The 24970-nt window shown below is 37.1% G+C and overlaps 1 protein-coding gene across 2 annotated transcripts in view; it reads left to right on the top strand.

Moving 5' to 3' along the window:
• LOC107551795 (guanine nucleotide-binding protein G(i) subunit alpha-2-like) overlaps nucleotides 1–24970 on the top strand; it is a 77481-nt gene that overhangs the window by 48789 nt on the left and 3722 nt on the right. For both annotated transcript variants that reach the window (XM_016233522.1, XM_016233521.1), the window contains 6 exons: nucleotides 10061–10103; nucleotides 12168–12309; nucleotides 17897–18057; nucleotides 21243–21371; nucleotides 23037–23166; nucleotides 23497–23650. In XM_016233522.1, the coding sequence (XP_016089008.1) occupies nucleotides 10061–10103; nucleotides 12168–12309; nucleotides 17897–18057; nucleotides 21243–21371; nucleotides 23037–23166; nucleotides 23497–23650 (759 nt within the window). The remainder of the gene's footprint in view (nucleotides 1–10060; nucleotides 10104–12167; nucleotides 12310–17896; nucleotides 18058–21242; nucleotides 21372–23036; nucleotides 23167–23496; nucleotides 23651–24970) is intronic.

Below are 24970 nucleotides of genomic sequence, written 5' to 3'. Positions count from 1 at the left end.
ACTTTTGACTGGTATGTTAGCCTATAGTTTGAAGTAAAAAATATTAATATTAATAAGGAGAGTCTGAGATTTATTTGACAGTGATTTCACATTTCTTGTTTGTATGAAGGCTAAATACCAATAAAAGGTGAACATTTATTTATTTGTGCCATTTTTTTCCCTAAAATATATAGTTTTATAGGAGTAGGTTTCATAGAGTTGGCAAATACATTTTTCATAAGTTTGCAGGTACAGACATCTGTTGTGGCCGTTCTTGGCCGTTTTTATGAGGCTTTTTTAATAGTGTTCATATCGATATCGGAAATATATCGTATCGACCGAAATTAAGAAATATATCGTGATATAAATTTTGGCCATATCGTCCAGACCTACTTTCATGTTAAGGAGGAACATGAGCCAACAAACACTTGCATTTGCCAGCCTTGTCTTTTTGCCAGTGTTTACATGTAATGGTCGTCATCTCTTTTATTTCTCTATGATGTCCAGTAGTGCCAGCTGTATTTTTAGTAAGCGAGTTGTAAATAATTTCTTGTGTTGGTGTTAGAATTTCTATACCTCTGTGTGTTGACCAGATCATCACTCTTTGTGTGTTCAACACAATCTACTAAATATAGACAACTTCATTATAAAGAAAAATAACAAATGAAAAATATATAATCATAATCTGACAAAAAATACTATTATAAACTAGGTTAGTGGATAATTCCACAGAAAAAGTTTCTTAAGAAAAATCATGAGTGCACAATAATTTTATAAAATCTAAACTTTTATTGAAAAACATTATATAGTGGGGAACAAATAAAAGTGAACTAAGTGTAGGACTGAACCTGGTAAAATGTTACACTTTACTCTGTGTTGTTGTAAATTACATTAGTGAAAAACAAGTAAATATATTTATACATAAATATATACTATAAAATTAAAAGGCATTTCTTTTAAATGTACAGCACAGTAATGAGGCAACAAGAAAGACTGATAACAATCTTTCATTGTGCAAAAGTATTAGAATACGAAAGGCTTCAATACAGAGTGGCACAAATCGCTTATGCTCATCCCGTGCACAAAATGATGCACTGAGTCACAACGTGTAGCGCTCCGCATAGAAACGTTCAAAGCACAGAGATATTGAGGCATAGTGTATTATATCTTATTATAATACATTATATAATTCATTGGGAAATGTTCTCAATGTTTTGACCTCCTGTATCCTGGCTCTGTTTGACCACAGACGTGGAAGTGTTATAGACAGGAGGAACTCTTATGGGATTTGGAGGAAATGCTTTCTGCTTAGACCCTTTGTTCCCTTATTCCCTGATCTAGGACCTGCTTCCTCTCCACCCACATCTAACCTTAACTGTTACAGGATAAAACACCAAAGTTGTAGCGTCTTGCCGCAAAGGGTCAATGTCATCTTTTGGTCTTAAATTCAGTGTGTTGCTTTTCTTTCTTTCTTTCTTTTTCTTTTTTTTGTTAATTGTGAAATTTACTAGCAAATGTTTCAGTGCATATCTGGGTCACCAAAACACAGTGGCATTTAAAAAATATTTATATACAATTATGTATATATACAATTTTATTTTAGTATTGTGACATTTCTGTGACTGTCGAGCACATTTTTATGAAGAATTAAAAAAAAATCTTATTCCCGTTACTTTAATATCAAACAATTGTACAAATTATAGGAATTGTAACATTTATAAATTATTATTAGAATTATAATTTAGTAATTCTGCTAATTATTAAAATTAAATTAGATATTTTGGAGTCAAGTGTGACCTTGTCATTTTTTCATGATATTCACCCACTAACCAGTGTAGGTCTTGTATGCGATATATGTGGTCATGGCATTATTGAGAATTTCTTCATTCCTGTAGTTTTGACATCACTTCCTACAGAGTGGTCATGTAAGGTAATACTGACAAACAGAAAACAGAACTGGAGTAAGCCAGCCAGCATAAAATCCTGTAGAAAAATCAATTGGAATATTTAAACATCACTCCATCTGAATAGCTTGTCATACCAGACCAGACCAGACTGGTGGCTGCAGCCCAAGCTAGCCAAGACAGACCGCAGGCTAGGAACAAAGAACAAAACACCCTAAATTATAGAAGAACTCGATGGTGATTATCTCAGTCTCATGAAAACAGCCTGATTAGGAGTTCATTAATGCTGCTTCTGCTGAGCTTCTAAAATCTGACACAGCACTTTATCCAGCTTTCAGAGCTGTACTTTTAAAGGAGCCAAAATGATTGACGCAACTGTGGACTAGAGGCTGTTAACACCTCTGTTTGATGCCAATCATATTCAGCCTAACAGTGCAGTGGGCCCATGTAAGCGCTATTATATTATTTCCATGTTTGCTGCTTCCCTTCTGTTTGAATGAAGATTTTTGCTTTGCTTTTGCTACCAAATTTCGATACCTAAGGGATTAATCTCATCAGCGTCAGTGAGCCAATAAGCCTGCAGCACTAGCCGGTGTGCTCTACTAGATGAGGAGGATCATCCACGAGAGCGATTCGAAAGTGCATGGAGCAGTCTGATCGGTCTGCACAGTCGGTCCGCGTCAAGTCGAACACCTACTAGTTAACAGAGGTTAAACTCAGAGATGTGGCGCACACGTGAGGCTGTAATGTGAATGCGTCCCAGCCCCCATAGATGTAAGGATACATTTACACTGGTGCGTTAATGTTTTAAAATGAAAACGATCCTCGTCATACTGGCATTTCCACTGTGTTTCAAGCCGGCTTTCCACTATCTCCGACAAACGACAAGCAACAGAGACCGGTCATTCATTTCTATGAGCTCGGGAGCTGCGTGGAGTTCCGATCATATGCAGACGTCCGTTCATACTAACGTTACACGACCGAAAGCGCGTGTTGTGACCATTCATGCAAACTGTAGCATCATGCTACATAAGACAATAAATAAGATTTATATTCTGCTTTTACTCAAAACTCACTTTAAACCACCATCGAGTGTTTGTAATAACTTCCGATTGCCGTCTAACGGGGCCGGATTTACGCACAGGCATTTTAGGAACGTGCCTATGTTCGCTCGTCCAGGGGGGGCCCAAACACAATGAAGAGATATATAATATTTTTGTTATACTTTGGGCTATCTACAACAGTAAGAGAACCAAAACCCCAGAAGACATTGAGCAAATAAATATAACAAACAATAGGGTAATAAATCACAAACTATTTCCATGTCTTCCACCTTTTTTATGTAGGCTACGGAAATCACACATTCTTTCTCCCAGTCTCTCTCACAGACGCACACACAGTGCAGACATGCACTCGCGCACACACGCGGAGACGCAAACAGAAACTTCTTGTCAGCGCTGTACCGTTAAAATAGTAAAATAGTTTCGCAGCTGAAAAGCTACATGACATTTCTCAGTAGTGAGGTTAATGAAGGAGTTTAACTTTCTAAAGATTCGCTATTAGTAGACCCTGCTGCTGAACGCTGCTGAGAGATGCACAGACACAGGTATTCACATGCGCTTTATATCTCTCTCGCTCTCTCTCTAATAACCGCATTAGACTGCATTAATAACTGCTTTAGCCTGCATATCAATGGCTCAAGCCTCTGTTATCAGCTCTAAAATGACGTTTTGGAATTTGCTACAGAAGGTTTGGGATGAGGTGCGTAAAAAATTAGTTAACCCACGTGAGATTTCAGGACGAAAACATGTCAAAAAATCATCTGAACAATGTCTTGATGTGTGGTTGTGACTCCGGGCCGTTAAAATTATTCAAGAAATAATGCACTCCCGAAGTGGTTATGTGGCCACGACTCCGCGCCTAATGGAACGGTCTTTCTCAGTTCTTGCACTCGCGCACACACGCGGAGACGCAAACAGAAACTTCTTGTCAGCGCTGTACCGTTAAAATAGTAAAATAGTTTCGCAGCTGAAAAGCTACATGACATTTCTCAGTAGTGAGGTTAATGAAGGAGTTTAACTTTCTAAAGATTCGCTATTAGTAGACCCTGCTGCTGAACGCTGCTGAGAGATGCACAGACACAGGTATTCACATGCGCTTTATATCTCTCTCGCTCTCTCTCTAATAACCGCATTAGACTGCATTAATAACTGCTTTAGCCTGCATATCAATGGCTCAAGCCTCTGTTATCAGCTCTAAAATGACGTTTTGGAATTTGCTACAGAAGGTTTGGGATGAGGTGCGTAAAAAATGAGTTAACCCACGTGAGATTTCAGGACGAAAACATGTCAAAAAATCATCTGAACAATGTCTTGATTGTGTGGTTGTGACTCCGGGCCGTTAAAATTATTCAAGAAATAATGCACTCCCGAAGTGGTTATGTGGCCACGACTCCGCGCCTAATGGAACGGTCTTTCTCAGTTCTCAAACAAATTAAGAACTACATTCGATTTTTATTGACTGAACGCAAGCGCTTATTGCGATAGAAAACACTGTAACGGTTTCCGCTGATTAAGAAATATTTTTGTTTGCTTGGGTGGTAATATTAGGTCTATTATATTAATAGGGAGGGGGCCAAAAAATGTGTTTTGCCTATGTCACGAAAAGAGGTGAATCCGGCCCTGCCATAAAACTATTTTGCACTGATTTGTTGTGTTGGTTACATTTTGTTCCTTTGTGCAGTGGCTCAGGAGATGAGTCTTTGAGTTTGCATAAACATCAACAAGCTGAAAAATAAAACCAAAGTTTTTTTATTTTAGATAATGTAATCTTGTTAAAATTGATTTCATAAAATTGGTATCGAAAAAAGTATCGTTCAGGAACCGGTATTGAAGTCAATGTATCGGTATCGATATCGAAAAATTTTTAGCGATACCCAGCCCTGTAAGTGTGTGGTTGTATGTATTATGTCAAAGAGTGCATAGTTCATAAATTGCTTTCTTTTCTTGTTCCTTTTTTTGACAATTGCATTGCCATAAAATGGTTCACTACAATATTAATTGCAAGATGTGGTCACAACTCATTTTAGTAAGACGTATTGTTTATTTAACATCACTCTGCGCAGAGAATCCTAATGGAAATTGCTTGTTCTTTTGTTTCAGTTCTCAAGATTGTAGGTATGCCCAACAGGACAGTCATTTGTGTTTTGTTTTAGAGGATGCTTAGACTACGCTGTGCCACAGCTCTGACACATTTATACGTTTTAACCCTATAACCATATGTTATACTTATAAAACTATTTAAAACGCCAATTTGCTTGTTCTCGGTTTTTGAATTCGATCATGACTCCCTGATTATATTTTATTTTTTTATTTTATTTTAATGTTTTTTCACCTGATCGTCTGCACTGTGCCATATGGGTCTAACACATTTGTAATAATTTAACCTAATGCCCAGCCCTATTTACTACACAGAGCCGTAGTTCACTGACAAGCTATGCAAAATCACGTTCAAAATCGCAGGCGATTCATTATTGATTATGAACGCGATTTTGTGTAGCTTGTCAGTGAACAACGGCTCTGTTTAGTAAATGCCGCTCCATCTGAAAGCACGTGCTGGAGATTTACTACTAATCACAGGAGTGCCTTTACTGATGAGATGCGCATGAAAATCGCATTTCATTTTTTGCACAACCCTAGTGTGAGGCTGGTTCAGCTGTAAATGTTGTGACCTAAATGATGGTAAACAGTGGCATTGCTGTCCACACACCCAGAGCCACACTCACACTGGCCTCTTTGTTTTTCTCTTCCCACCCCCTTGGATACACACACACACGGACCATTTGTAGCCCCATAAGGGCTATAGGGAGCAGGATGGCCCCAGGTGGATGGCACTGGCATGGATTTCTCCTCCTTTGGTGGAATCTGGGGAACTCTGGGACAATGGTCACGTGACACTCTTTGGCATCTTAGGAGTCGGATGAGGAAAGGGTCTTTTGTTTCTATTCTGCGTTTCCCAAAGTGTTACATCACACATCCACTAATACACGTGTGAGATGTTGTGGAAGCTGTGATTTAGATGCATGCTAATTTGGTTTCCAGAAAGCCTTACTTATTCTGGATTAACCACATCACTTGAGTTTAGAGATTTCTTTATCTTCTTTTTCTTTCACATTCATAATAAACTAGAAGTGGTTTGACTAGTTGTTCAACAATAATGTAATTGTAATTTATATAATTTTTAATTTACTTTAATTTCAACCGTTTTATTTTACTTTCTTTTTTTTCTTCTTTTTTTTAAAGAGCTTTAGACAGTTTGTGTTTTTGGTGTTAGACCGTTTGCACTGTAAATCCCTCTTGGATGCATACAGATGTCTTGGCACAACACTTTGCAATTCATACTGTTTTTTGAGGGTTGCTTTAAGATGCTGAGTCAAGTTAAGAATAGTTTCAACTTTTCAGGATGTTTCTAGATGCATCTGTCTTTCCTGTTTCTTTTGCTAACCTTGTATTTTCCTCAACATTTTGTACTGCATGCGCTGTTCCAAAACCTACCTAGATGGCATTTTACGGCATCATATTCACACCCTCAAAGCGGTGGCTGTTCCACAAGGAACAAGGCAGATTAAAACTGCTGGGGAAAAAACTACTTTTATACATGTGAACATGCACTACCATTCAAAAGTTTGGGTTTTTGAAAGTCAACCAAGTCTAAAATTTTGCAAAATATTATACCAATTTAAAATTTAATTTCTATTTTAATATGAACTAACTATTAATAGGTCTTGTTATTATTATTATTAGTCTTCAGTCACATGATCCTTCAGAAATCACTCTTATATGCTGATTTTATTGCAAAATAAACTTATCAATGTTGAAAACAGTTGTGCTGCTTAATTTTTTTTTTCCAGAAACCATGATACATTTGAAAGTTGAAAACAATATAATCAGTAATAATTTCACCTGATACTTGGGTGCTATACATTTTTATCCTTCTTAGAGTATTATGTTGTTAGCTTAGCAACATGTTAACATCTATTGAAATCAATTGTTCTAATTTCAAGATGCTGTCTGTGTAGTGCGTTCTGATTCATTCCCTTTTTAGGAACTATTTTAGCATCCTGTCTTTGTTGTTTTCTGCCTACGGCTGCCTTCTAAGTTGCTCACTAGGTTTTTGAACAGAGCTTGTGTGCGTTACAGTTGACCAGCAGGTGCAACCAAACTGTTGACGTGCACAGTCTCTGTTTATTGTCAAGGTTTTGAAGGTGTCTCGCCCACAGACCAATAAAAGCTTATTTACTGAACACAAACTTCTCGCTACGTCACCGAGGGATGGTGTGTGTTGGTGTTTCAGGTATTACGGATGTGTGCATTACCTTGTGAAACCACCAAACAAATGTGTGACACATTTGGACTTTCGTCTCACTCGTGTTTAGAACAACATTTCTAAATCCTATCGATCTGACCAGAGGGCGATAATCCAAACTGGGGGGGAAATTAAAGCCATAAATAAGCAGACAAATAAATTTTTTAGACAGCCCAATAAACGGCTGAGAGTTTTATCCATTTACTAGATATAAATGAGGGCATAAAAACAATCACAATATGGGGCATCATCAGTCTGCGGTCTCTGCCGGTGCATTGATCTGGACGAGCCGTACCAAAAGTGTTTAACTGTTTTGACAACAGCTCTGTCATTGCCGATTCATTATCCAGTGGTGGTTTTAGCAGGCAAATAATATTACAAATGACCCCAGAGGCACTGCAGGGATTTTCAGCACTTATGAAACCTTCGCTTCATTAATCCAAAGGATCCGGTTTGTAAGTGTGTGGTTGTATGTATTATGTCAAAGAGTGCATAGTTCATAAATTGCTTTCTTTTCTTGTTCCTTTTTTTGACAATTGCATTGCCATAAAATGGTTCACTACAATATTAATTGCAAGATGTGGTCACAACTCATTTTAGTAAGACGTATTGTTTATTTAACATCACTCTGTCAGAGAATCCTAATGGAAATTGCTTGTTCTTTTGTTTCAGCTCTCAAGATTGTAGGTATGCCCAACAGGACAGTCATTTGTGTTTTGTTTTAGAGGATGCTTAGACTACGCTGTGCCACAGCTCTGACACATTTATACGTTTTAACCCTATAACCATATGTTATACTTATAAAACTATTTAAAACGCCAATTTGCTTGTTCTCTGTTTTTGAATTCGATCATGACTCCCTGATTATATTTTATTTTTTTATTTTATTTTAATGTTTTTTCACCTGATCGTCTGCACTGTGCCATATGGGTCTAACACATTTGTAATAATTTAACCTAATTTTTTGTTATGTTATGTTAGTCCAGCATTGCTATTAGACTAGCCTGTGAACACTAGAGCAGAAGAAAAGAGAGATGAATTTATTAAGTGAACAGTCAGTGAGATCACGCTCTGCTTGTGAAAGCCTGGAGATTCCTAGAATTTGAGCAGGAAAAGGAGCTAATGCTTAGCCGACCGCACCACTAACGGTGGAGAGCTGTGGCCAAGTCTGACTGCTGGAGCAGTGAATACAAAAACCCAGAGGATGGATGAAGTGAGAGAGCGAGAGCAAGAACTTAAGTCTGTTTGAATGTGATTAGATGGATCACACGCATGATCTCAGCCTTTTAAATAAGTAAATTACTTTCTCATTATTTCATAATGCAGTTGAGAGACCGTAAAACTGGTTAAGTGATGGCCAAGCTAGAAAATAAGACAGGCAGATTGGACAGAGACAATATGTGTACTGTGGTAACCTGGGTCGCAGCTGCAGCAACAAAACCGAATTATTCTCGTCTCCACTGTGAGCCTGTGTGCCTCAGACCATTATGACCACAAAAACTGTGAACCTCTGCCAGACAAACCGGCCCCAGATCAGGAGTGCACATCGCTGTACTGTATTGGTGCACCTCTCATTAGCGTAGCCCATGTTGTCATTTACACACCCACGCCTGCCCTCAGATCTGAGGTACCACAATCGTGTGATGAGACCAATGCAAAAACAACGCCTGATACCAGGCCTTTAACACATATGGGGAGGTCTAGAGTCTGTCTGGGTTCAAAGTTAACATGAAATTTAAAATATATATAATTTTTAATCTTATTTAGCCTATTTGTTGATTTATTGATTGATTGTGCATCTCAATTCCACTCTTTTTGCTTTATATTAGCTTTATTTTCATCTGAGCCCTAATAGTTCAATAAAATCTCAAAATAATTTTTATATTGTGCATTAGCTTTATTTGTATTTATATAGGAAACACTCATTTTAATATAATTTATTGGAATCACCTTAATGTCATAATATGAAAATGATTATCCTGCGTCTCAAAAAAAAAAGAGAAGCAAATCCTAATTATTTGTTTTATTTTATTATTATTTTTATTAATTTATTTTATGCCGATACCTATAAACCGTAATTGAATAAATCAAAGACATGTAGTTTGCTTCTGTGTAGCTCTTTTCAGATTCTTTAAGAGAGTTGTTTCTGGTACTCCATCACCTCTTTTTGTGCATCTTCGAATACCATTTCATTGGAGTGTGAGGGCAGTTTTCTGCTCGGTTTGCAGTGTAATCCGTGTGTGTTTAGAGTTGTGTAAGAGGGCCGGGGGGGGCAGCGCTACATCTCAGAGCTGCACGTCACGTGACACAAACAAGCTCTCCAGAGCGCAAATGTGCCTGTCTGTATCAGATATGTCTTTGTGACGCGTAGATGTTTGTTTTTGAGTTGTTAGAAGGTGCTTGTGGGAGCTTGTTGATTCTAGCGTATGGCCGTTATGTTTTGTTTATATAATGAGTTATATGTCAAACGAGTAGTGTGCCCCTGCTGGCCTGTGGAAATTATCCTGATAAGGCTCCGTTTCCTGTTTGTGAAGCACTCAGACATCTCCATTGAAGGCCAAACTTGATAAACACCGGGTCTGGGAGAGAATGGAACGCTGAAAATCGGCAGCTAAGTCAGCAAAGCTTGAGTTACTGGAAGTATAGGCTACACACACACACACACACTGCTACAGGGTGGGCATTAGCACTAAGAGTCTGACTAGACAGTGGGAAAAAACATAGACTGTGAGCTTGCTTTCCTGTCTGAAGATGAAGTGTGTGCATGAGTGTGTTGTTTTTATAACCTTGTTTTCTTGGTGTTTCTGTCACAGGTGCTGGAGAATCGGGGAAGAGCACCATCGTAAAACAGATGAAGTGAGTGAACAATGTTTTCTCTTCTCTCTTTCAGACTCTTACTCTCTCTGGATGATATGAGAGGGTACAGCTGCAACTCTATAGTGAAAAAAGAAAAAAAAAGAAAATTTGCTTACACACATCAATTCATATGGCACATTGGGAGTTTTTTGCCCCTTCAATGGTTAATGAACTCAAAGTGCACATACTCATAAACAAACCCCAGAGCTGCAAGTCTTAATTAGTGTTTAGAATCATTCATTTCAATGAATCCGTTCAGTCGTCAATTTGAACATGTTGTTTTTCAGGTAGCTAGTAGCGACAGATTTTTTCTTATACGTCGTGACGTATATCTGACTGAAATAGGTTATTAAAAAAAAAAATGCTGTGCAGAGTCTTGGTTCAATCCTTCAGTTGTTGATTGGATGGAGGCAGGTCTGAATTGGAGCTTGAGGTCAATTTGTAAGGCAGGGACTAGGTTTATGCGGACAAAATGTTTGAAGAAGTTCGGCATACATCACCAAAACATAATTTCACTGGAAGATCAAGTTATACGAGATACATTTCCATTTCATGCTGGCTTTAATGAATTAGTTTGACATGCTCAGCAATGTTATTTCACCATCATCACAGAAGTAGTTTACGTTAATTCTTGCAATAGCACCTCTTGTGGCAGCTCTGAGAATGCAACATGTACTTGTATTGCACTCATTTGCGTTCCGACACAATTCAGACCTTAATAAATTATGAAACTGTTTTATTTATTCACACATAGAGGTCGTCTCAAAGCAGGTTACCTACCTAGACAGCATTTTTAAGCGTCATACGATTGAATAAATGTTAAAAACAACACTGATGGCTAAAAATGCTGTCTAGGTAGGTAACCTATGCGTCTTCCTTGCTCACACTCACATAAACAGCGTTGGATGTGCAAGTGTGTGTGTGTGTGTGTGTGTAATCGGGCCCCTGGTAGCAGTTACTGTTTGTTTATCTGACCTTGACCTCTGCTGTTCTTCTTACGCCTCTGTTTCCCAAAGCAGTTTTATACTCTAATCACTCTGATGGAAAATGTTTTGTACTCCTCCTCATCACTGAATGCATCCCAACACGCACACTCTGATCTGGGGCACAATCGCAGCATTCATTCTGTAATAATTAAATTATTATAAAAGTACTCTAGAATTTAGTTGTGCTTAGTTATATTGGAGAAAGTTGTCTGTATTTTCCCCGTATAGGTGTTTTAAATGCTATTTGAGTGAGTGAACTGGCTCTCTAGTTCTATCCTCATAGAGAGTTTCCTCCATCCTCATGAGCCAGAGCTGACTGTATTAAAAAAAATCTCCATAGATTTGCAGTCTGACAAGATCCACAAGACAATTCCCACCAGCACTTCAAATCAATTTAGTGGCTAAGTTCCATCCACTGCAAAAGCCTGTAGATATTAATACATTTTATATTACATCTGGATACTTCTGCCAGGCTTTGGTTTAAAAGCTAATGTTCTTAACTCTCCATCTTTTGTGCCATCCTGACTCCCTGCCGTCCTGACCTGTGCTCGGTTTTATTTTTGTTTGTTTATATTAGCTTTTGCTGGTGAAATGTAACATTAATATTTATTTAGATTTATATTTACATTTATTATTTAGTTTGGGGTTTGTAGTATTTTTAATGATTTTAAAAGAAGTCCCTTACGCTCACCAAGTCTGCATTCATTTGATCCAAATAGGAAAAAAACTGTAAAATCATAATATTGTTTAAATATTATATATTATATTAGATAGATATAATGTTATAATATTGTTTTTCATAATAGAAAGTATTTAACAGTATTTAGTTGAAATATTTTAACAATTTAAAAGGTTTTACTGTCATTTTGATATTTAGTGCACTATTGCTAAATGAAAATCTTAATTTATTTCTAAAAAAAAATAAAAAAATTTACCGACCCCAAACTTTTTAATTTATATATATATATATATATATATATATATATATATAAAAAGCACATTAAAACATACAAATTAAAATGAGGGCTAAAGATCCCATACAACACTGATCGATTGATCATCTGTGTCTGTCCTGCAGGATTATCCATGAGGATGGCTACTCAGAGGAAGAGTGCAAGCAGTATCGAGCGGTGGTCTACAGTAACACCATCCAGTCCATCATGGCCATCATTAAAGCCATGAGCAACCTCAAGATCGAATATGAGGACAGTGCCAGAGCGGTGAGTGTACACAGTGTTCCCTTAGCAAATAAAGCACACACACATCCTCTCTACAGTTTTACACACACACACTCAGATTATCTCAGAGGCCCACCAGCCTCTCTTGATCCTTCCCTCGTCACAAAGCCAGACGTCTGACTGTTGGCAAGTCTGGTCGGCACAGCACTGTGACTAGTCTTACTTTTGTACGACACTACCGTTTAAAAGTTTGGCGTCGGTAAGATTTTTAATAAGGTTTCGTATACTCACAAGGCTGCATTTATTTGATCAAAAATACAGTAAAAACAGTAATATTGTGAATATTATTACATTTTAAAATAACTTTTTTTTTTATTCTAATACATTTTAAACCTGCAAGAGATGGGAAGATTAAGTGTAAAAGAAGGGGAAAAATAGAATGAGGAAGTGAGTGTTAGCTTTCTAGCTAGGATCTCAAGAGAACAGCCTGAAGGCAACAGTATGTTCGGCGCATCTGATCCACCTGAGGCTCTGGAGAAACTCTGATATCTATAAGCACAAATGTATATAGCAGAATCCATGATGTTAAACCAGATTTACAGTGAATGTACAGGGTTAACGCTGACTAAATGGAAGGAAGTAGGACGCAGGAGATTTGAGACGCGTTATTAAAAGTCAAACTTCTTTTAACTTGTCACAGCATCTTAAAAAAAAGCAGCGCTCTTGGTGCAGAGAATGAAGTGAAGAATATGGCTCCTTTAAACCAACACAGGCAATTTATTTTCAGTGTGCAGCAGCAGTTTAATTAGACGGGTGACGGAAGAGATGGATGATTGTGTCTCTGCTCTGGGAATAGAGCTATAAAGTGCTGTTAGAGAGGCTAAGAACATCTCTCCATCACATTTAATTAGTGAGAGCGAGATATGTTAGAGACATTCCTCAAGTGTCTCTCTTTCTCGTTTATGAGGCATTTGATGAAGGATGTGCAAAACTGATAACTAATAAGTCAGTGGGTCATCTCAATAACTAGTCTGTGTTAGGAAAACCCTGTGTAATTAAGCTAGATCAGGATCATGCCCTCCAAAAACCAGTCAGAAGCATTTCTGAGCAGTTTATAAAGGGTGTCAGAGGGCTGCCTGGTAAAAACGTAATGATGTCCAGAATCAATTTTATACTGCTTTAATAATTAAATTGGAAAGCATATAAGCCAATATTGGTGTCAGTTGTCATTACCAATACCAGCTAATTTTTTTTGTTTCTCTATGGTAGTTTGATACCATAGCAAAAACTTTTTAACTTTTTTATTTAACTATATGAAAATTAAAATACAAAATTTAATTAGTTATGAATTATGAATGCTAATAATAATTATTATAAAATAATACATGAAAACATTAGCAGTATAGACTGTGTAGTCTGCATTTATACTGCAAGACTTAATACACAGATCAATTTTGACATTGTTTATAGGGATGTAACGATTCACTCAACTCACATATCGATTCACGATGCTGATTTCACGATTTGATTTTCTCACAAATTTTTTTTTTTTAAACAAAATTAGATTTAAGACTAGGGATGCACGATATATCGGCCACCATATCGGTATCGGCCCATATCGGCTCATTTTTTCTGTTATCGGTATCGGCCTGATAAGAAAATTTGGCCGATATCTTAAAGCCGATAAATAATGCATTATTTCCTTCAGAGACACTTCAGATGTGCGCTGTTCGTTTGCAGCCTTTTGTGCAATTGTACGTTGTAATATTGTGTTTATTTGATGTATATCTGATTTATCTCATATAGAATGCGTTTGGTTAAGTTAAAAGAGTGCTTCAGTTTACCGGTGATCATCTTTAGCTCAGCACACGCAGCTCAAACAGCAGTGCACAACATTAATAACTATGATTGGGAATGTCGTGTATATAACATTCTAATGAGAACATTATTATAATAAAACGTTGTGCATTCTTTGGGTTTAGTTGCTGTGTTTCAGCGCGTTGTTATGGGAAGAGCGCATCCACAACAGGATCACACATTCTGACTATAGCATGCAATAACTGCGTCATTTTGTACATATATAAGTTGTAATATTATGTTTATGTTGTATTAATATTAATCTCAGGATGCATTTCCTTGAGTTAAATAAGCTGCCAGCAAAACGCTTCAGTTTACCGTGTTCATTCAGCTCTTCAGCTTCAGCACGTGCAGCTCAATGGCTGCTATTTAAAACAGTGGTATTAATTTGTTACTTTTTCAAAATCATTGATATATTATTAATAACAACAACCACTTGTATTTTTCTCTTATTATTTTCATCAACAATATGGTTTAGTAATTAAAATCATTTAATTATTGTCCGTGCAGAGGCTATTCCGTTTTATTGATCTATGGCGCATTCATTTTGATTCTTTACACGTGTAATGATGTCCAGTGACTTGTTTGCATTATTTATGCATAATTTTATTTATTTGTAAGACTTTTTTATGACTAAATTTGGTAATGGGAGAGTAAAAATATTTTTAAAACGTACACCGTTCAAACTAGGCTGCTTATGTTGAAGTGTTTGGGATGTGGCTTTTAATGATGAGACCTTTTTTGTAATCAGGCTCTCAAAAAGTATATAACAATTTGGATATAGATTTATCGGCCAACATATCGGTTATCGGCTTTCAAAAATAAAGAATAATCGGTTATCGGTATCGGCCAAAATTTTCATATCGGTGCATCCCTATTTAAGACAAAATATAAATGAAAATGTGTCCTTTTATTATTGCTTGGACAAAATGCTGCACATTTCTTTGTGAAACAGAAATATGTCAAATAACAAAACTAAATTGAAAATTTAAAGCAAACCCCAAATCTAATCAAATAAATAAGACAAAAAACCTCTTCATATAAACAAAAGCTTTGCCTGTGCTCTTTCCATTCACAATTAGAGGCAACCACTGCATTTGAATCACAATCCAAACAAAGATGCTGAATACATGCAGCATGAGCAGTTTTTTTGGTTTGTTTTTTTACATCTGAATTAGATTGTATAATTAGAAATTTTAAAACAAAAACAGAATGCGCTTTAGTTTTCTGAAACTATACTACATAAAACATCTGCACGAAACAAACAGCAGAAGCTCTGAATGAGACGCAGATTCACTCTGCCAGCAGGAGGCGCTTCTGGAACAGCACTGATACAACGTTTCTTTGGTTACCGCTGTAAACAAAGCAGCGCAGCACTTATAAATGCTGTTTTAACATGCATTATACGGAGACGAGATGAAAAGAAAATATGATCTAAACTTTTCCAAATACAGTCAGTTCCCCTCAGAGATACATTCATATAAAGTCCTACCCCCAACTGTATAGCGATTCGTTTAACATCTCAACCGATTTGAATCATCACATATTTGTATCGATTTTTAACCGGCTCGCGGTGAATCGTTACATCCCTAATTGTTTATGCTAATTTGTGTTAAGCTGACTGTTGGCTCCCTGCAGGTTGCCGTCAAAATAAAAGCTAGGTTTAATGTTTAAAATTGAAGACCGCTACAAGTATTAGTATTGTAATTTCACTCTAAAATAAAATTATTATAAATATTATATTTTTTAGTTGCTCATTTTTACTGTGAAAGTAACAAAGTAATATTTAGAGTACTAATATTTTAAAATAATTTTATTTATTAATAATAACAATTATTTTGCAGTGAAATATTACATTAGTAATATTTCTTATTGTTAAATATTTTTATTTAATAATAATAATAAAAATTCTTATATTAAACATAAATCAAATAATAAGAATTACTTTGTAGTCATATTGATACATAACCACCATTTGGCCAAATTGTGCAGCCCTGCAAAAACAAGCATAGCAAACCTGGAGCTTTTTTTTTTACAGTTTGTATCAGGAAAAATTGCAATTAGAATTTTTTTTTGCAGCCCGGCAGACCTTGTTGATTTCTGTAATGTAGTAGAGACATTTATCCATTTATATATATATATATATATATATATATATATATATATATATAAAAATAAAAAAAACAGGTTAAATGTGTGAATACACTAGTGGACCTCACAAATCACCATCTTGACCATCCGTATATTTGATTTGATCCTGTTACCCCTGAACTTTCTTTAAAAACATTGAGTGCACTGTGCTGTGTGTAAGACAGGAAGTGTTCCATCGGACTGTGTACCTTTTAAATAGTATGAGTGAGTGCATGTGTTAGCCATATGTCACAGTTTGAGCAGTGTGCTTTAGATATGTGGAAAACCGCATCCCATGGGGCTGATTGCTCTAGCTCCTCATTTTCTCTCTCTCTCTATTACTCTCTCTCTTCTCTTAAGGCCATAAATCTTTTAAAAGGCCTGTAACCATCCTGTCCTCTCTCGGTTCATATCTGTTGGCTTTTTTCCACCACCAAGTAAAAGAACCTATAGGATTCCTGTTTCGAAAGATTTTCAAGCATTTCTTGAATTTGCAAGCTATTTAACTTCTTAAATTGTGAAGCACGGTGTCGTTTCACCTTTACGATGTCTGCAATCTACAGTAGCACACAGTTTAAGAGTTCATCACGTCTCCTAGAAGCACGGGGTCAGTCGTGTCACACGTCTCTCAGCCCATCACTTCTACTCATGGCTCCCATGTTCCGCCCCAGGGTTGACTTCCTGTGACCTAGATCAGCTCCGTGGTGGGAGGGGTTTGGTGTGAGGCTCCATTCCTGCAACATGTACTCTGGGAGGAGAGAGACAGATATGTAGGTAGACGGTTATTTTTGTAGCTCTGAGAGAAGCACAGAGGGAAACATGTGGGAGACGGACAGACAGGCTGCAAAACATGCTCATCAAACGGATCGAGACTCCAGTCTGAGATGTGATAGTAGAATCTCGAGGTGGGAGCTAGTCATAGGCTCCTTCTCCCCCTCTCCATTTTTCTCTCGGGATGCATAGTTCACATTTGTATGTTGCACTTTTGACCTGTATGGCAAATAAATCTCTGGAGTAATGTGAAGTAACCACAACATAGTACACACACACACACGTGCACACACAGCAACAACCACAAGAATATCCCACCTCCCAGAATGCCACCATACAACCAGTCTATCCTCATGATTATGGATGTATAGATAATGTAAATGGACAGTCAATATTTATTTTTACCTGACTCAATCAGTTATTAATATCAGGTCTACTAACAAGTGCTGCCATTTTGGTTTGTAGTGATTAAAAGAGGAAATAAAATCGGTTTTGCATATGGATTTGTGGACACATGGGTCAAATTATATGTATATACAAGGATGGATGGATGATTACAGTTATTAAAAGAATTTAAAAAAAAAAGTGCTTAGCATGGGTTAGTGGACTTAAAAATATAATAATTAAAAATATAAAAATGTAGTTGTGATTAATGTGCAGAAAGTTCTGCTGAGTCACTTTCCAGCTGCTGGGAGGTAATATGTTCACATTGCATATTACTCACAGTTGATGATATTTATTAGACTTAATAAACCTGCCTCGGACTCCTAATACTTTTGCATACGATGCATATAAGTATGTTCGTTTCTGTGTACTACGTGTTAACGTGCATTATTTTTCAAATGGATCTGTTTATTCCTTTATTTTATAGGATGATGCACGTCAGTTGTTTGCCCTGGCCGGGGCGGCAGAGGAACAGGGCATCCTGCCAGACGATCTGGCCAATGTCGTCACCAGACTGTGGGCTGATGGAGGGGTACAGAGCTGCCTCACCCGCGCCAGAGAGTACCAGCTCAACGACTCCGCTGCATAGTGAGTTCTCTCTCCGTTATTGGGCAGAAAGAAATACATTTTTCTTAACACATTTTCAAATATTCAAGGTTTTTTTTATAGACACCAAAACCACTCTGCTTTAGATCAAAATAGTATAAGTGCCTCTCTAAATGAGGGCCAAAACAAAACTGGAACTTAAGAGTGCCTTTAAATTTAAAAGGCACTGAAAGATGAAAATGTGTGATGAGAGTAGGCAAGATCAGATCGATACGTCAAAGCGAGCAGACGAACAGTTAACGGTCAGTTGAGAAACCAATTGCTGTTAAACAGAGGGTTGGCCTGGGTCAGGATTTCCATGAATTTTCCCATGCTTGATACACTCAGAATCAATCAGGGGTAGGCGGAGCGTTCCCTCACAGGGGATCACAGTCGATTTGGCCTTGAATTAGGAAATTAATGATGATGTAATTTGCTGGTGGGAAAAGAGATTATGGAAGGATAGAGGGAGTGCTAATCTTAGTTTTTATAGTATTTAGTTGTGTTTGCTGGGTTCTGCAGATGTTTATGTGAGAGGGTTTATAGCCTGTGTGTGGGTGGGTGGAAAAAAGTGTGGTTTTACAGAGGCAGCCACTCCTTCCCCACCCTCAAAACAGAGGCTAAGATGACTGTATTGAAAAGAATAGCAAAACCTCATTGAGGAGAGATGCAGACTATAGAAATTATAATTAGCTCATAATAAAAACCATGAATAAAAATGGAAAGCCCTCACATAGACCTGAATTTCATGTTCTTCAAAGAATCCTGAAAATAATGTATCATGGTCTCCACAAAAATATTAAGCACCACAACTGTTTTCAACATTGATAATAACAAGAAATGTTTTTTGAGCATCAAATCAGCATATTAAAATTATTTCTGAAGGATCATGTGACACTGAAGACTGGAGTAATGATGCTGAAAATTCAGCTTTGCATCACAGGAATAAATTACATTTGAAAATATATTCAAATAGAAATGTAAATTGTAAAAAAAAAAAAAAAGTCACAAAATTGTTTTTACTGTAGTTTTGATCAAATAAATTCAGCCTTGGTGATCGTGAGAGACTGCTTTCAAAAACATTAACAAATCATAAAGACCTTAAGCCTTGGAGCGGTAGTGTGTAAAAACTTATGTGGCTTCTGTAAATGTTTTACACTGCTTTTTCTGTTGGTGTGGTAGGCGTTAAAGGGGTCATGAACTGAAAAATTCCCTTGATCTTTTGACATTTAAGAGCTCATTGTACTATTAAAAACATCCTGTAAGTTCCAGAACTCTAAACTTTCTTGTTAGCCTAAAAACAGCTTATACTGAAGCCAGTCTGCCAAAACAACAGGTTGTGGAATGTGCCACTTCATGACGTTATAGTGTGGCTTAACCCCGCCTCCGCAGAAGATGATCAACGCCTGCTTCTACATCACTGCCTGTTTAGCCCCACCCACCGATTCATGCACATAGTGTAAATCACGAGAGAGGCAAACGCAGGTCTAAGCAGAAATCAAATTATAAAGATGGCTCTGAAGACAACAAGATGCTGTGCTGTGCCAAGTTGTGGGTCTTTGCATCACCTTCCTTCTGATCCCAACATTAGGAAAGAGTGGATTAACTTTTTTAATTTTTAATGAAGTTCCAGACCACCTCAGTAAGAACTTGGTTCTTTGTTCAGTTGAGATTTGTTAGATGCACACCGTTCTCTAGAAAACAAATGTATGCTGTAGCGTTAAGATTAATTTTCACTGGAACTAAGAGGTCTGGAATCGGAATATATTTTTGGCCAAGTTTCGCAAGATCTCCCTAACCTCTGAACCAGAGCCGGATGTCAAGCACAGCTCCTGTTCCAGAGAAAAACAAGACACACTTCCTGTGCATCACATAAAATATCATCTTTGTCTATCTGTTTGCGTGAAATAAAGTTATTGACAAACATCAGTAAATGGGTATTGCCTACATAAGTATGTACTGAATCCCTTTAAATGTGGTATGATGATGTATTATTTTGAAGAGCCACTGTATTAAGTGTCTAGCCTTGGCGTATTTTTCTCATTACAGCTACAGTGTCAGACTGTGCTCTTGGCTCTCATAAACTATAGCTTCATTTATCAGAGACATGACTTTAATTCCCCGAACCTTAAATTATAGCAGGTGGGCATTAATATCTCTCTCAACACAGTCCCATATTCCTGCACTCTACAGGCCAGAGCCTTTATTGCATAAATAAGAGCACACCACATGTGCTGAAGTGTGAATAAAATTGTTTAATATGTCTTCAAGGGAGACAAAGCTCACCCAAGCCGAAATGTGAAGCTAAATGTTTTTAAATATCTTGGTTTTGCATTATGTGAGACTACAAAAGCAGCTCTAAGCCCGTCTTTGTGAAGAGCGATTATCAGCACTTTTCACTTTGAGTTGGGTTGTGGTTGATTGTTTTGTGTCGATGGTCTCCAGCGAAGTGCGAGCCTCTGTGGGGATCCTCACAATATTGTGACCACACGCAGACCTAATAAACGTATAAGAACTAAGAAAGAAAATAATCAACTTGGAGGAACTTCTCATGCCACGATGTTCTCTTATAATTCAGCATTGGAATCCTGAACTCTAGGTTAGTCATGGAGCTGTACAGTTGTGTCGTAGTGGGATTGTACGGCATTAGGTGGAGCAATAACATTCAGTGTTGCTGGCAGGAGTTCTTGCCTACGCAGCTCATCCAAGCTGTGTTACTGTGAGGCTTCATCAGCCTATGATTGGCAGCTGAATGAAAATCATCACTGTCGCAGCCTCCTAGACTAAGGCGGTTCGTCTGTTTCTCTGTTTGGAAATCTGATTAGCCGATTGCACACAGTATTTTGCATAAGAACATCATCTACAAGGCTTGTTCACACCAACGCTCATACAACTGAGAGATTTTCTTTGGCTTTAGCATAGTATATAATATAAAAGCCAGTTATTTAGTGTTCTTTTTTTGCCTTATATTTTCTTCACACTATATTTTTTCCTACATATTTTAGGAAGGATGTCGTCATATTTGGTGCTTCTTGACACCAAAGATGTAGTTTTATGCAATAGTAAGCATACCTAAAGTGTGTCTGGATATTTGGAAGCAAATGCTAATAATGTAGCTAAGTACAATCTTTATAAAGAAGACAGAAATGTATTTAAAAAAGCTAATGTTTTGTTACCATCCTTTGCAGTTATCTGAATGACATGGAGAGGATAGCCAAAGCAGACTACATCCCAACCCAGCAGGACGTGCTGAGGACCAGAGTGAAGACCACTGGCATCGTAGAGACACATTTCACCTTCAAAGACCTGCATTTCAAGTGAGAAACCTCTCTGCACTAGATGTCTTTATTTCGCTCTGATTTTAACCAAGATTTCATTCACACTCTCTAGTAGGCACGCTAACATGTGTGTTGACACATTCACACTTCAAACAACTCATCTGCCCAATCTAACAGCCTCTACTATTTCTGTTAGCTAGCAACACCCTCTCGAATCACTACGGTACACTTATAATAAGTACTTATATTTGGACTATTGTAGCCTGGTCGGGTCGTCACCGCTGCGGTGTAACACATACCTGCTTGAATCGCCATAGACATAAACTTAGAGAAGTAGCTCCGGTTGGAATTTTCTTCCGCGGGATGTGTGAAGTTCTGTTTATTAACCGCTAGAGCGCCAAAAGTTACATAGTGCTGCTTTAACAGGTCTGGAATGATTCTCTTTGAATGTGTCTGCTTTAATCTACAGAAGAAATGTCAGCCCAACCTTTAAAAAGATCAAACACAAGCTAGCTTTCCAAGATACTATTACTTTATTTAATGTTTTGTAAATCATGTTATGTATCATGTGTGAAAAAGCATATGCCACATAAGAGGGAAGATAATTACGGAATTTCCTAGAAATGCCAATGACGTCTTTTCCAGGTCAACATGGTCATAGAGACAAGTGTGACAGGCAGAAATGAATGACTCCTGCAATAGACAGGAAGCCCCAGCTCTTCCATCCTCCCACCCTGTCTCATCCATCCTACTTTCAACCCCTCCATTACCATAGAAACAAAGCCCGGACTCAAAGGTCAACAAATGCCAGTGACACAAATAAACGTCCAGACCTAAAGAAGAAGGGGCATAATAAATCTCTCACTAATACGGAGTCAGCAACTTAACTATTCTGCATTAAAAATTTCCCACAACTTTCCAGTAGACAAAAACAAACTCCAGGGAAAATATGATTTGTGGAAACTAGTAAACCGTAAATGATGTGAAATGAGTAATGTTGTCATTACATACTCATCCTTAGGCCTTTTCTAACCCATGTTACTTTCTTTTATTTTTATTTTTATTTCTTCTAAATCTTTAGAAATAGGTTAAGAAAAAAGTTTGAAGATTGTCCAAACTGCTCTTTTTCATAAAGAATACACATATTACATTTATTATAATACAAATATATATTTTATAATGATCAGGGACTGTGAAAGCCCCACATAGGGAAAAAAAAGCATCATAGAAACAGTCCATACACCTTGTACCTTATATTTTTTTATGATTTTGTAAGTGTTTTAAGCCAGTACGATAAGTTTTAGTAAGGAACTGACTGAAATAGAAGTTTTCGTTTGCTATAATCTTCCTCTCTGCCATAACATATTACAACTTGTGTGCTGCTGTTAAGGCATGTTGGAAGGACCATGTTTTATTTTTTTTACGATTTATGGATGAAATCTCTATGTATTTGGATTGACATGACAGAAAATGATGACAAAACTATTCCTTTAAGGCAGTATGATATATTAAACACTGTTCTTTTGCCTATTACATCTTTATTGCATTTGTGTCAAATTAAATAAGCTTCTTTGGCTGATCATATGTTCTGTCCTGCTTTGTTAGTTTTTCAGGGCATTTTTCTCCTTGATATATCATTTATTTTTTTAAGATATGTCCGTTCATACTGCTGACCATTTATATGGGTCTGCTCTCTCTATGTAGGATGTTTGATGTCGGCGGTCAACGTTCAGAGAGAAAGAAGTGGATCCACTGTTTTGAAGGGGTGACGGCCATTATCTTCTGTGTGGCCATGAGCGCGTATGACCTGGTGCTGGCTGAGGACGAAGAAATGGTGAGACCCTCTTAGACCCTCTTTACACCAGATTAGTCAATAATTCACAATCTATAACACTTAAGAATTAAAGAGGCTGGACTTTTTCAGAATTCTTTGATGAATAGAAAGTTCAAAAGAATAGCATTTACTTGAAATAGACATCTTTTGTAACATTAAAAGGTCTTTACTGTCACTTTTGATCAGTCTAATGCATCCTTGCTGAAAAAAGTAAGAAAAAAATCTTACCAAACTTTTGAACAGTAGTGTAGTTGCTTCACAGTTCAAGCTGTCATTCATCAGAACAGGCCAAGTTCCTGAATACTGACCCATTTCTTAATTCCACTACAGAATCGAATGCATGAGAGTATGAAACTCTTCGACAGCATCTGCAACAACAAGTGGTTCACCGAGACCTCCATCATCCTGTTCCTCAACAAGAAGGATCTGTTTGAGCAGAAGATCACACACAGCCCCTTGACCATCTGCTTTCCTGAGTACGCAGGTACTATAAAACAACCAACTACCCAATAAATCATTTAAATCAAGTGCTCCAGGAGTGTTGCGGTTCAATACATTGCAAACTCTGGCTTTACTTATGCATTAAAGACAAAAGAAATCAATATGAGCCTCTTTAATAATTGTACCTGGTGTTTTGTGCAATAAAAATAAATAAATTATAGATATCAATATATCAGACAAAACAAATGATCTGCCAAGTAATATAGTTCATAAACCTAACTTGTAGGCTTTTTAATGCTATAAGTTACTTAGCAATTTCGCAACTTGCATTAATAAGAATATGCTTTTTTCTGCACATAAGTTGAAACTGTTTTATAATACAGATCGGTTCATGTTTTTCTGAAGAATAAAAATCATATAACATACTTTTTTAAGAACAACATCTGACTTGTTCTCCCAAAAATGAAAATGTACTACTCGCCCTCAGGGCATCCAAGATGTAGATGAGTTTGTTTCTTCACCAGAACAGTTTGGAGAATTTTAGCATTACATCACTTGCTCAGCAGTGGATCCTCTGCAGTGAATGAGTGCCGAGTTCAAACAGCTGATAAAAACATCACAATAATCCACATGTAGTGTAGACTGTCTTTATTGTCCACCAAGGTGGAAATTTTTCCACGTAATCCACACCACTCCAGTCCATCAGTTAACATCTTGTGAAGTGAAAAGCTGCGTGTTTGTAAATCCATCAAGGCATTTTTTTTTACTTCAGACTAGAGGTCTGCGCGGGACTATTTTTTGAATGTCCCGCTCCCGCAAGGTTATATTCCGCACCCACCCACTCCCGCTATATATTCACTCTTTGTTCACCCGCTGTCCGCTTAGAATAATTTTCTTCCCCAAACCGACCATTCCCGCTACATTTAGATCTCGTTTCCAGAATCTCACATTTAAATTTCCGCTACTGAAAGAAAGAGAGATAGGCTGACAAATAAAAGTGTAGTCTACACAAAATTGGATGTTATTTTATTCGTCTTGTCAAGAGTCTTGAATTTATTGACTTTGACTTGAATTTATATGAATTATCTTAACACACAAAATTCGTTTAATATTTTATGCAACACAGTAGGAAAAAAAGTCAGAGAAAATACAAATGTACAAAAATTGTATATCTTATTTTTATTTGTCTTGTCAGGATACAATTCGTTTAACATTTACAACACAATATAAAAAAAGTGTTGCAGAGAGAGAAAAAAAATGTAGGCTGTACAAAAATAGCCTATTAGCTATTTTTATTCATCTTGTCAAAATACTAAATTCGTTTGACATTTTTCTGTTAACACAGTAGGAAATGTGTCGAAGA

This window comes from Sinocyclocheilus grahami, unplaced genomic scaffold (genome assembly GCF_001515645.1).
Source record: "Sinocyclocheilus grahami isolate Dianchi unplaced genomic scaffold, SAMN03320097.WGS_v1.1 scaffold433.1, whole genome shotgun sequence".
NCBI classification, from domain to species: domain Eukaryota; kingdom Metazoa; phylum Chordata; class Actinopteri; order Cypriniformes; family Cyprinidae; genus Sinocyclocheilus; species Sinocyclocheilus grahami.
Note: the sequence above shows the minus strand (reverse complement) of the source record. Positions and strands in the feature narration are given on the sequence as shown.